This window comes from Salmo salar, chromosome 23 (assembly GCF_965601325.2).
Source record: "Salmo salar chromosome 23, fSalSal1, whole genome shotgun sequence".
NCBI classification, from domain to species: Eukaryota; Metazoa; Chordata; class Actinopteri; order Salmoniformes; family Salmonidae; genus Salmo; species Salmo salar.
Genome location: NC_138313.1, coordinates 53,430,943 through 53,445,666, shown reverse-complemented (window position 1 = coordinate 53,445,666; position 14,724 = coordinate 53,430,943). Strand labels below are relative to the sequence as shown.

General features: G+C 43.9%; 1 protein-coding gene across 1 annotated transcript in view; it reads left to right on the top strand.

Moving 5' to 3' along the window:
• The window catches only part of tbc1d2b (TBC1 domain family, member 2B), a 77,746-nt gene extending 63,392 nt beyond the window's left edge, over window positions 1-14,354 (top strand). Inside the window, exons 12-16 of the mRNA XM_045705890.2 lie at window positions 340-599; window positions 2,985-3,102; window positions 6,496-6,681; window positions 8,968-9,089; window positions 10,870-14,354. Of these exons, the coding sequence (XP_045561846.2) occupies window positions 340-599; window positions 2,985-3,102; window positions 6,496-6,681; window positions 8,968-9,089; window positions 10,870-11,065 (882 nt within the window). The 3' untranslated portion in view covers window positions 11,066-14,354. The remainder of the gene's footprint in view (window positions 1-339; window positions 600-2,984; window positions 3,103-6,495; window positions 6,682-8,967; window positions 9,090-10,869) is intronic.
• Window positions 14,355-14,724: the final 370 nt, after the last annotated feature.

Here is a 14,724-nt window from a genome sequence, read left to right as displayed (position 1 = left end):
TGTACTGGCCCCCTGTGGGAATCGAACCCACAACCCTGGCGTTGCACACACCATGCTCTACCAACTGAGCCACACATATATAACGAATCGAACAGTCAGAGGCGCTATAACGGCCACATGTTTATCTCTCTTGATATGTTCCACTCAGTGATGAAATTTGGCAAACGTGCTCAGGGATATGAGTGGCTAACCTGTTAAGTTTAGGTTTTGGACACTGTGTTTTTTTTTGTTTTTTTGTTTTTTTAACCAATAAATCCAGAGTTTTCCCAGCCAAAAATAAATTGAGGTGTGCAAGCATAAATTAATCAATGACTCTACTTCCTCCCACCCTCTTCCCAGGTGTGGCGCTGGTGCGTTTCTTACCACACCAGGAAGTTCCGTGACAACCTGGCTCCAAATTACTACGAGACCTTACTGGGTGTGGCCAGAGACAAGCCTAATCCCGCCTCCAAACAGATAGAGCTTGACCTGCTGAGGACCTTACCTAACAACAAACACTACTCGTCCCCCGGGGCCGACGGAATACAGAAACTACGTAATGTCCTGCTGGCTTTCTCCTGGAGGAACCCTGACATAGGATACTGCCAGGGACTCAACAGGTACATGACAACTGCAGTATTGCTATGTAATACTGCAGTATGCCTACCATTCTATTACTACAGTACTTGTATATAGGGGCTATATACACCTGAAACCCCACTTCTTTTAAGGAATACCTGGGATAGGATATAGTAATCCTTCTAACCCCCCCCCCCCCCCTAAAAGATATAGATGCACTATTGTAAAGTGGTTGTTCCACTGGATATCAAAAGGTGAATGCACCAATTTGTAAGTCACTCTGGATAAGAGCGTCTGCTAATTGACGTAAATGTAAAATGTATATGTAATACTCCTAGTATATAGGGCTGTATGTGGACATACAGTGGGGGGGGGGAAAGTATTTGATCCCCTGCTGATTTTGTACGTTTGCCCACTGACAAAGAAATTATCGGTCTATAATTTTAATGGTAGGTTTATTTGAACAGTGAAGAGACAGAATAACAACAACAAAAAATCCAGAAAAACGTTATAAAATGATTTGCATTTGGTTTCCCCGACTGTATAGCCCTATATGGACATCAGAACATCGATTACTCACCACAAACAGGCAGAAGCTTTTCCTTCCTTTAACGAGTCCGACGTGAACGACGTACTGCTTTCCCGGGAACAGGCCCAAATCACCGTCATTTGCGTGATGAGAAGACGGACGTTTTTTACTTATTTTGTACATAATGTTGCCGCTACCGTCTCTTATGACCGAAAATAACTTCTGGACATCAGGACTGCGATTACTCACCACGGACTTCCTTTAACGAGTCTGACGGGGCCGACGCGTACAATATACTGCTTTTTTCGGGAACAGGCCCAGATCCCCGTGATTTGCGTGAAGAGAAGGCGGAGAAAAAGGGTCCGGAGGGCGGGCTGCCTTCTGAGAATGAACCCCCACTTCCTTCCATTCAGCTAGCAAACGTGCAATCTTTGGACAATAAAATAAATAACCTAGGCGGAAGATTAAACTACCAAGGTACTTTCTTGTATACTGGAGCCTCAGAATGGAATGAGTTGCCTCTGCCTATAAAAACAACGTCCTCTCTGGGCAGCTTTAAAAATAAAGTCAAAATATGTTTGATGTCTTCTGTGCCCGAATAAACTCCCCCCCCGCCTTCCATTCTACGAGCTAACATGAAATCATTGGAAAATAAAATCGACGACCTACGAGGAAGATTAAACTACCAACGGGACATTAAAAACTGTAACATCTTATGCTTCACGGAGTCGTGGCTGAACGACGACAACATCAACATACAGCTGGCTGGTTATACGCTGTACCGGCAGGATAGAACAGCGGTGTCTGGTAAGACAAGGGGCGGCGGACTCTGTATTTTTGTAAATAAAAGCTGGTGCACGATATCTAAGGAAGTATCGAGGTTTTGTTCGCCTGAGGTAGAGCATCTCATGATAAGCTGTAGACCACACTATCTACCTAGAGAGTTTTCATCTATATTTTTCGTAGCTGTCTACATACCACCACAGACCGATGCTGGCACTAAGACCACACTCAACCAGCTGTATGAGGCCATAAGCGAACAGGAAAAGGCTCACCCAGAGGTGGCGCTCCTAGTGGCCGGGGACTTTAACGCAGGGAAACTTAAATTCTTTTAACCTAATTTCTATCTGCATGTTAAATGTGCAACCAGAGGGAAAAAAACGCTCTCCCCCGCCCTCCATTTGGCAAATCTGACCATCATTCTATCCTCCTGATTCCTGCTTACAAGCAAAAATGTAAGTAGGAAGCATCAGTGACTCGCTCAATAAAAAAGTGGTCAGATGAAGCAGATGCTAAACTACAGGACTGTTTTGCTATCACAGACTGGAATATGTTCCGGGATTCATCCGATGGCATTGAGGAGTCCACCACATCAGTCACTGGCTTCATCAATAAGTGCATCGATGACGTCGTCCCCACAGTGACTGTACGTACATAACCCAACCAGAAGCCATGGATTACAGGCAACATTCGCACTGAGCTAAAGGCTAGAGCTGCCACTATTAAAGACGCGGTACTCTAACCGGGACGCTTACAGGAAATCCTGCTATGCCCGCCGACGAACTATCAAAGCCCCTGTGGCAGGGCTTGCAAACTATTACAGACTACAAAGGGAAGCACAGCCGCGAGCTGCCCAGTGACATGAGCCTACCAGACGAGCTAAATTACTTCTATGCTCGCTTCGAGGAAAGCAACACTGAAGCATGCATGAGAGCATCAGCTGTTCCGGATGACTGTGTGATCACGCTCTCCGTACCACTCCAGATAACTAGAGGTGCTACTATATATGTTGTTTTCAACACCGCAGCTGACCCTGTGCTGTCCCCAACCTGCTGTTTTCCCTAATCTTCTGTCAGTGTTATGATGATCAGTGATGATCAGTGTTCTCCTCTTCCAGGCTGGCAGCCATAGCTCTGCTTTACCTGGACCAGGAGGATGCCTTCTGGTGTCTCATCACTATCGTAGAGGTCTTTATGCCCCAGGACTACTACACCAAGACCCTGCTGGGATCACAGGTACACTACTATACCACTACTATACCACTACTACACCACTACTACACCACTACTATACCACTACTACACCAAGACCCTGCTGGGATCACAGGTACACTACTATACCACTACTATACCACTACTACACCACTACTATACCACTACTACACCACTACTATACCACTACTACACCAAGACCCTGCTGGGATCACAGGTACACTACTATACCACTACTATACCACTACTATACCACTACTATACCACTACTATACCACTACTATACCACTACTACACCACTACTACACCAAGACCCTGCTGGGATCACAGGTACACTACTATACCACTACTATACCACTACTACACCACTACTACACCACTACTATACCACTACTACACCAAGACCCTGCTGGGATCACAGGTACACTACTATACCACTACTATACCACTACTATACCACTACTACACCAAGACCCTGCTGGGATCACAGGTACACTACTATACCACTACTATACCACTACTATACCACTACTATACCACTACTACACCAAGACCCTGCTGGGATCACAGGTACACTACTACACCACTACTACACCACTACTATACCACTACTATACCACTACTATACCACTACTATACCACTACTACACCACTACTATACCACTACTACACCACTACTACACCAAGACCCTGCTGGGATCACAGGTACACTACTACACCACTACTCTACCACTACTATACCACTACTATACCACTACTATACTACTACTACACCACTACTACACCACTACTACACCACTACTAAACCACTACTATACCACTACTATACCACTACTATACCACTACTACACCAAGACCCTGCTGGGATCACAGGTACACTACTATACCACTACTATACCACTACTATACCACTACTATACCACTACTACACCAAGACCCTGCTGGGATCACAGGTACACTACTACACCACTACTATACCACTACTATACTACTACTATACCACTACTACACCACTACTATACCACTACTACACCAAGACCCTGCTGGGATCACAGGTACACTACTAAACCACTACTATACCACTACTATACTACTACTACTACACCACTACTACACCAAGACCCTGCTGGGATTACCGGTACACTACTATACCACTACTATACCACTACTATACCACTACTACACCAAGACCCTGCTGGGATCACAGGTACACTACTATACCACTACTATACCACTACTACACCACTACTATACCACTACTACACCAAGACCCTGCTGGGATCACAGGTACACTACTATACCACTACTATACCACTACTACACCACTACTATACCACTACTATACCACTACTATACCACTACTACACCAAGACCCTGCTGGGATCACAGGTACACTACTATACCACTACTACACCACTACTATACCACTACTATACCACTACTATACTACTACTACACCACTACTATACCACTACTACACCAAGACCCTGCTGGGATCACAGGTACACTACTATACCACTACTATACCACTACTACACCACTACTATACCACTACTACACCAAGACCCTGCTGGGATCACAGGTACACTACTATACCACTACTATACCACTACTACACCACTACTATACCACTACTACACCAATACCCTGCTGGGATCACAGGTACACTACTATACCACTACTACACCACTACTATACCACTACTACACCAAGACCCTGCTGGGATCACAGGTACACTACTATACCACTACTATACCACTACTACACCACTACTATACCACTACTACACCAAGACCCTGCTGGGATCACAGGTACACTACTACACCACTACTATACCACTACTATACTACTACTATACCACTACTACACCAAGACCCTGCTGGGATCACAGGTACACTACTACACCACTACTATACCACTAATATACCACTACTATACCACTACTACACCACTACTATACCACTACTACACCAAGACCCTGCTGGGATCACAGGTACACTACTATACCACTACTACACCACTACTATACTACTACTACACCACTACTATACCACTACTATACTACTACTACACCACTACTATACCACTACTATACTACTACTACACCACTACTATACTACTACTATACCACTACTACACCAAGACCCGGCTGGGATCACAGGTACACTACTATACCACTACTACACCACTACTATACCACTACTACACCAAGACCCTGCTGGGATCACAGGTACACTACTATACCACTACTATACCACTACTACACCACTACTACACCACTACTATACCTCTACTCTACCACTACTCTACCACTACTCTACCACTACTACACCACTACTACACCACTACTATACCACTACTACACTACTACTATACTACTACTATACCACTACTAAACCACTACTACACCACTACTATACCACTACTACACCAAGACCCTGCTGGGATCACAGGTACACTACTATACCACTACTATACTACTACTATACCACTACTATACCACTACTACATCATCACAGTGTTGTGATGCAAAATTCCTAGCAAAATGCTTGGTGCATAGAATTAAAAAAGTATTGTCAGATATTATTCATCCTAATCAGACAGGTGTTTTTACATGGACGATACATTGGAGATAATATAAGACAATTACTGGAAACAATAGAACAATATGAAATATCAGGGACACCAGGCCTGGTTTTCATAGCTGATTTTGAAAAGGCTTTTGATAAAGTACGACTGGAGTTTATATATAAATGCCTAGAATATTTCAATTTTGGGGAATCTCTTATAAAATGGGTTAAAATGATGTACAGTAACCCTAGGTGTAAAATAGTAAATAATGGCTACATCTCAGAAAGTTTTAAACTGTCTAGAGGAGTAAAACAAGGTTGTCCACTATCGGCATATCTATTTATTATTGCCATCGAAATGTTAGCTGTTAAGATTAGATCAAACAATAATATTAAGGGATTAGAAATACGTGGCTTAAAAACTAAGGTGTCATTGTACGCCGATGATTCATGTTTTCTTTTAAATCCACAATTAGAGTCTCTCCACAGCCTCATAGAGGATCTAGATACTTTTGCTATCCTCTCTGGATTAAAACCAAATTATAATGAGTGTACTATATTACGTATTGGATCACTAAAAAAATGCATATTTTACATTACCGTGTAGTTTACCAATTAAATGGTCTGACGGAGATGTGGACATACTCGGTATACAAATCCCAAAAGTAAGAAATGATCTCACTCCAATACATTTTTATAGAAAGTTAAAAAATAGATAAGATCTTGCTACCATGGAAAGGAAAATCCCTGTCTATTTGTGGAGAAATCACCCTGATTAACTCTTTAGTCATGAATTAGTGTTGAGGTTAGGGACTGAGGTGACCCCTGTATGGTCTTTCACCTCTAGGTGGACCAGCGTGTTTTTAAGGACCTGCTGAGTGAGAAGCTGCCCAGACTCCACGCCCACTTTGACCTCTACAAGGTTGACTCCTCCCTCATTACCTTCAACTGGTTCTTGGTCCTCTTCGTAGACTCCGTGAACTCTGACCTCCTCTTCAAGATCTGGGATGCCTTCCTGTACGAGGGACCGAAGGTAGGCTGGATTACATGGTAAAATGGTTAACAGGGTAAGATGGTATAATGGTTAACAGGGTATAATGGTAGGATGGTTAACAGGATAGGATGGGTAACAGGGTAGGATTGGTAGTATGCCTCCTTGCCCGTCCAACATTTCCTCATCTCCCACCCCTTCTAATGCGACTAATCCCCGATGCTTCCGCTACAAAGTTTCTCCCTGCAGGCGGTCACTGAGTCCGAGATGCTAAAGGAGCCCCTGAAACTTGAACCCCAAAAAAACATCTGGGTCAGATGGTTTAGACCCTTTCTTCTTTAAGGTTGCTGCCCCTTATCATCACCAAGCCCATCTCTGACCTTTTTAACCTGTCTCTCCTTTCTGGGGAGGTTCCCATTGCTTGGAAGGCAGCCACGGTTCATCCTTTATTTAAAGGGGAGATCAAGCTGATCCTAACTGTTATAGGCCTATTTCTATGTTGCCCTGTTTATCAAAAGTGTTGAAAAACTTGTCAATAATCAACTGACTGGCTTTCTTGATGTCTATAGTATTCTCTCGGGTTTGCAATCTGGTTTCCGCTCAGGTTATGGGTGTGTCACTGCAACCTTAAAGGTCCTCAATGATGTCATCATTGCCCTAGATTTTAAGCAATATTGTGCTGCTATTTTTATTGACTTGGCCAAAGCTTTTGGACCATTCCATTCTTGTGGGCCGGCTAAGGAGTATTGGTGTCACCGAGGTGTCTTTGGCCTGGTTTGCTAACTACCTCTCTCAAAGAGTGCAGTGTATAAAGTCAGAATCTGCTGTCTCAGACACTGCCTGTCACCAAGGGAGTACCCCAAGGCTCCATCCTAGGCCCCACGCTCTTCTCAATTTACATCAACAACACAGCTCAGGCAGTAGGAAGCTCTCTCATCCATTTATATGCAGATGATACAGTCTTATACTCAGCTGGCGCCTCCCTGGATTATGTGTTAAATGCTCTACAACAAAGCTTTCTTAGTATCCAACAAGCTTTGTCTGCCCTAAACCTTGTTCTGAACACCTTACTAACAAAGGTCATGTGGTTTGGTAAGAAGAATGCCCCTCTCCCCACCGGTGTGATTACTACCTATGAGGGTTTAGAGCTTGAGGTAGTCACCTCATACAAGTACTTGGGAGTATGGCTAGACGGTACACTGTCCTTCTCTCAGCACATATCAAAGCTGCAGGCTAAAGTTAAATCTAGACTTGGTTCCCTCTATTGCAATCGCTCCTCTTTCACCCCAGCTACCAAACTAACCCTGATTCAGATGACCATCCTACCCATGCTAGATTACAGAGACATAATTTATAGATTGGCAGGTAAAGGTGCTCTCGAGCGACTAGATGTTCTTTACCATTCGGCCATCAGATTTGCCACCAATGCTCCTTATAGGACGCATCACTGCACTCTATACTCCTCTGTAAACTGTTCATCTCTGTATACCCGTCTCAAGACCCACTGGTTGATGCTTATTTATTAAACCCTCTTAGGCCTCACTCCCCCCTATCTGCGATATCTACTGCAGCCCTCATCCTCCACATACAACACCCGTTCTGCCAGTCACATTCTGTTAAAGGTCCCCAAAGCACACACATCCCTGGGTCGCTCCTCTTTTCAGTTCGCTGCAGCTAGCGACTAGAACGAGCTGCTACAAACACTCAAACTGGACCGTTTTATCTCCATCTCTTCATTCAAAGACTTAATCATGGACACTCTTACTGACAGTTGTGGCTGCTTTGCGTGATGTATCGTTATCTCTACCTTCTTGTCCTTTGTGCCCAATAATGTTAGAGTCCCTTTTTAACTGAATCCCATCCTCATGGAGAGTCCCTTTTTAACTTAACAAACCTTAAGTTGTAACGGTCTTTAGACTTAGCGTTAATTTGTCATGGGAAGCTGACTGAGTCTGTCCATGGGAAGCTGACTGAGTCTGTCCGTGGGAAGCTGACTGAGTCTGTCCATGGGAAGCTGACTGAGTCTGTCCATGGGAAGCTGACTGAGTCTGTCCATGGGAAGCTGACTGAGTCTGTCCGTGGGAAGCTGACTGAGTCTGTCCATGGGAAGCTGACTGAGTCTGTCCATGGGAAGCTGACTGAGTCTGTCCGTGGGAAGCTGACTGAGTCTGTCCGTGGGAAGCTGACTGAGTCTGTCCATGGGAAGCTGACTGAGTCTGTCCATGGGAAGCTGACTGAGTCTGTCCATGGGAAGCTGACTGAGTCTGTCGTGGGAAGCTGACTCAGGTGTAATTTAACAGTGACTTTCATGGCTCTGTCTCTCCTCAGATCATCTTCCGCTTCGCCCTCGCTCTCTTCAAGTACAAGGAGGAAGAGTTTCTGAAGCTTCAGGACTCCATGGCCATCTTCAAGTACCTCCGCTATTTCACTATTACTATCCTGGACTGGAGGTACAGTACTCTAAACCTACCGTATTCTCTCTGTGTAGTGAGTAATGTCTGTCTGTCTGTCTGTGTATTGAGTCATGTCTGTCTGTCTCTCTGTGTATTGAGTAATGTCTGTCTGTATGTCTGTCTGTCTGTGTATTGGGTAATGTCTGTCTGTCTGTGTGTCTGTGTAGTGAGTAATGTCTGTCTGTCTGTGTATTGAGTAATGTCTGTCTGTCTGTGTAGTGAGTAATGTCTGTCTGTCTGTGTAGTGAGTAATGTCTGTCTGTCTGTGAGGTGAGTAATGTCTGTCTCTCTGTGTATTGAGTAATGTCTGTCTGTCTGTCTGTCTGTCTGTGTAGTGAGTAATGTCTGTCTGTCTGTCTGTCTGTCTGTCTGTCTGTCTGTCGTGATTGAGTAATGTCTGTGTCTGTGTAGTGAGTAATGTCTGTGTCTGTGTAGTGAGTAATGTCTGTGTCTGTGTAGTGAGTAATGTCTGTCTGTCTGTGTAGTGAGTAATGTCTGTCTGTCTGTGTAGTGAGTAATGTCTGTCTGTCTGTGTGTGTAGTGAGTAATGTCTGTCTGTCTGTGTGTGTAGTGAGTAATGTCTGTCTCTCTGTGTAGTGAGTAATGTCTGTCTCTCTGTGTAGTGAGTAATGTCTGTCTCTCTGTTTAGTGAGTAATGTCTGTCTGTCTGTGTAGTGAGTAATGTCTGTCTCTCTGTGTAGTGAGTAATGTCTGTCTCTCTGTGTAGTGAGTAATGTCTGTCTGTCTGTCTGTCTGTCTGTGTAGTGAGTAATGTCTGTCTGTCTGTCTGTCTGTCTGTCTGTCTGTCTGTCTGTCTGTCTGTCTGTCTGTCTGTCTGTCTGTCTGTCTGTCTGTCTGTCTGTGTATTGAGTAATGTCTGTCTCTCTGTGTAGTGAGTAATGTCTGTCTGTCTGTCTGTCTGTCTCTGTCTGTCTGTCTGTCTGTCTGTGTATTGAGTAATGTCTGTGTCTGTGTAGTGAGTAATGTCTGTGTCTGTGTAGTGAGTAATGTCTGTCTGTCTGTGTAGTGAGTAATGTCTGTCTGTCTGTGTAGTGAGTAATGTCTGTCTGTCTGTGTGTGTAGTGAGTAATGTCTGTCTGTCTGTGTGTGTAGTGAGTAATGTCTGTCTGTCTGTGTAGTGAGTAATGTCTGTCTGTCTGTGTAGTGAGTAATGTCTGTCTCTCTGTGTAGTGAGTAATGTCTGTCTCTCTGTGTAGTGAGTAATGTCTGTCTCTCTGTGTAGTGAGTAATGTCTGTCTCTCTGTGTAGTGAGTAATGTCTGTCTGTCTGTGTAGTGAGTAATGTCTGTCTCTCTGTGTATTGAGTAATGTCTGTCTCTCTGTGTAGTGAGTAATGTCTGTCTGTCTGTCTGTCTGTCTGTCTGTCTGTGTAGTGAGTAATGTCTGTCTGTCTGTCTGTCTGTCTGTCTGTCTGTCTGTCTGTCTGTCTGTCTGTCTGTCTGTCTGTGTATTGAGTAATGTCTGTCTCTCTGTGTAGTGAGTAATGTCTGTCTCTCTGTGTAGTGAGTAATGTCTGTCTCTCTGTGTAGTGAGTAATGTCTGTCTGTCTGTCTGTCTGTCTGTCTGTCTGTCTGTCTGTCTGTCTGTGTAGTGAGTAATGTCTGACTCATTAGAATCACCAGTAATACTGTGTGTTTACTGTAGATGCTGATCAAGTCTGTTGGCTTTCTTGCCAAATATGAAAACTAATTTGAAGCCTGTTGTGTTTCATCTGTATCTGTGTGCGTCTCTCTCTCTCTCTCTCTCCCTCCCTGCAGGAAGTTGATGAGCATAGCGTTTGTGGACATGAATCCGTTCCCCCTGAGGCAGATCCAGAACCGCCGGACCTTTCATCTGGAGAAGGTTAGACTAGAGCTGACAGAGCTTGAGGCCATCAGACAAACCTTCCTCAGAGAGAGAGACGCACACACCGACGCAGGCCCGCTGTGTAGCGACGACGAGGAGGACAACTAGCCAATCAGAGGGCCCAGGCCAACTAGCACATCAGTAGAGAGACTGACCACGGCCCCCCGACGCGCGCACGCTTTGTAGCGACAACTAGCATACAGCCAATCAGGATCCAGGTCTGTGAGATTCTATCGTATCACCTGCAGACTCCAGCCAATCAGGGCCCTAGCCTGGCTGTCCCGCCCACCTTCAGACCAAACATATAGCCACATACTCCCCACTCTCTGCAACGCTGGACCTCCCACCTCCATGTTCTCCACATGCTGAGCCCCGTGGCTTGGACCTGTAACCTCCATGTTCTCCACATGCTGAGCCCTGTGGCTTGGACCTGCCACCTCCATGTTCTCCACATGCTGAACCCTGTGGCTTGTTGAGGACCTGTAACCTCCATGTTCTCCACATGCTGAGCCCTGTGGCTTGTTGAGGACCTGTAACCTCCATGTTCTCCACATGCTGAGCCCTGTGGCTTGTTGAGGACCTGTAACCTCCATGTTCTCCACATGCTGAACCCTGTGGCTTGTTGAGGACCTGTAACCTCCATGTTCTCCACATGCTGAACCCTGTGGCTTGTTGAGTACCTGTAACCTCCATGTTCTCCACATGCTGAACCCTCAGGCTTGGACCTACCACCTCCATGTTCTCCACATGCTGAACCCTGTGGCTTGTTGAGGACCTGTCATCTCCATGTTCTCCACATGCTGAACCCTGTGGCTTGTTGTGGACCAAAACGCTTTTGCCCATATGTTCTTTAAATTACTTTCAGTATTCCTACCAATCTTTTGTAATCGTGTTAATCTTTTTGTTGTGGCTGAGGGACATTGAGCTGAGATTGACATGACAACCACAGTGTTATTCTGTCCCACAGCCATACAGCTGTGATTGCAGAGCTGGATCATGCCAATCTGAATCAGTATTTTTCTAATAAATCATTGTGCTCTTTAGAGAAGAAGGACTGATTTTTGTATTCGTAGATAACCTGACTGCTATAGCCCTCTCAAATTATAGGTAGGTGGGTTTCTTGTTTCCAGATTTGGTTGATCAATGATCGATTTTGTTGGAGACAATGCTGCTGTAATATACTAATAGACAGTAACCAGCACACCTTGTTGGTAGCCCCTGTCTGTCTACGAAGCACTTTGAACCACTTTTACCAAAACGTCTATTGATTGGCGCTTTCCATAGAAACCTTGGACCAATAATAGTCCCGTCATTCCAGACTCCAGTACATTTCCAGATATGCTGTTCCCTCCTGTCCCGCGGAACAGAAGCAGAACCCGGATTCACTTCAACTCTGTCACTGGGGCAAGAGTTATTGAACTCTGCACAGCTTCAAGTCCCTCTGCAGTAACATACTGTCATATCACCATCATGTGGTTGGAAGTGTTTATAAGGGAACATTTTATGAGGGGAATTTACTAGTCTTGAGTATCACCTGTCTTTCTCTTCACTTATTTTTGTGCTTTCCAGACACATCAAATGTTTCTTTGATATTTGTTCTGAAATGTTTCGGCACATCAACACTGACTAGACCAAACATTAGGAACCCGTTTTTTAATATTGAGTTGCACCCCCCTTTTTCCCATCAGAACAGCCTGAATTCTTCGGGGCATGGACTCTACAAGGTGCCGAAACCGTTCCACAGGGATGCTGGTCCATGTTGGCTCCAATGCTTCCCACAGTTGTGTCCAGTTGGCTGGATGTCCTTTGGGTTGTGGACCATTCTTGATACACACAGGAGACTGTTGAGTGTGAAAAACCCGGCAGCGTTGCAGTTCTTGACACAAATCGGTGCACCAACTACCATACCCCCGTTCAAAGGCACTTAAATATTTTGTCTTCCCTATTGACCCTCTGAATGGCACCACTTACACAATCCATGTCTCAATTGTATAGAGGCTTATAAATCCTTCTTTAACCTGTCTCCTCCCCTTCATCTACACTGATTTGAAGTGGATTATCAATAAGGGATCATAGCCTTCACCTGGATTGTCTGTCATGGAAAGAGCAGGTGTTCTTAATGTTTTGTCCACTCAGTGAATGTTTCCACTTAATTTAGTATTAGATTGCGAGTGGCTGACTATATTATTATATTGGCCTACTATATTGAATGTGACTTTTTTATATATATATATATATATATACAAATGGAGAATTGTGGTGTCGCACAACGCCCTATAAACAATGAAAAGTTGTCTTATAGTTGTACTGTGAGCTGTGTTTCCTCTGAGAGCTGGTCTCTCTATGAACCTTCTCATGTCGAGTGCTGTACCCATCCATCGTGTTACCATGGTTTCACTCCGCTACCTTACCTATATAGGTTGATTATTTGACAGGATTGCACCCGACATTAAAACACTCACTAACTTCACACCCTTCCTGTTGACCAATCACTTTAATTTCACACCCTTCCTGTTGACCAATCACTTTAACTTCACACCCTTCCTGTCGACCAATCACTTTAACTTCCTACCCTTCCTGTTGACCAATCACTTTAACTTCACACCCTTCCTGTCGACCAATCACTTTAACTTCCTACCCTTCCTGTTGACCAATCACTTTAACTTCACACCCTTCCTGTCGACCAATCACTTTAACTTCCTACCCTTCCTGTTGACCAATCACTTTAACTTCCTACCCTTCCTGTTGACCAATCACTTTAACTTCCTACCCTTCCTGTTGACCAATCACTTTAACTTCCTACCCTTCCTGTTGACCAATCACTTTAACTTCCTACCCTTCCTGTTGACCAATCACTTTATGTATTTGTTCCCATGTTTAATTTCTTTGATCAAAGTATTGTATCACCTTGCATCTCAGCTGGTTTCTTTCTGTATTCAGCTATAAGCTATCCCTTGTTATTGCTGTTGTAAGGTTTGAAGGTGTGTCTGACCACTCCTCAATCCTAACACCCTTTTCAAAGCGACACCTTTGCACAATCATCAATGTCTAGTGCCGTAGCGACACTTTCCGCGAAAAACCGTCAGGACATTTTCTCTTGTATCTATGAATATTGAATACAATTTCCACAGAAATGGCCCACTATCAACACGAATGAATATTTTCTATGAGTTTGTATGATCACCTAATAAACATTGTTATAGCTTACTGTGCACATTTGTCTTAATGCTGTTATTGTAATTACACTTTATATACTTTCTACAGAAGGAAGGAAGGATCCACATCCCTCGACCTTTTTCCATATTTTGTCACTGGCCTAAACACAAGGTCGAAGTGGAATTGTGTTTTTCAAATGTATTTTTTTTAATTTTTACAAATGAATAAAAAATGAAAAGCTGCAATGTCTTCGAGTCAATAAGTATTCAACCCCTTTTTGTTATCGCAAGCCTAAATAAATTCAGGAGTTAAAAATGTAGCTTAACAAGTCACATAATAAGTTGCATGGATTCACTCTGTGTGCAATAATTGTGTTTAACATGATTTTTGAATGACAACCTCATCTCTGTACCCCACACATATAATTACCTGTAAGGTCCCTCAATCCAGCAGTGAATTACAAACACAGATTCAACTACAAAGACCAGGGAGGTTTTCCAATGCCTCACAAAGAAGGGCACTTATTGGTAGATGGTTAAATATATTTTTTAAAGCAGACATTGAATATCCCTTTGAGCATGGTGAAGTTATTAATTACACTTTGGATGGCG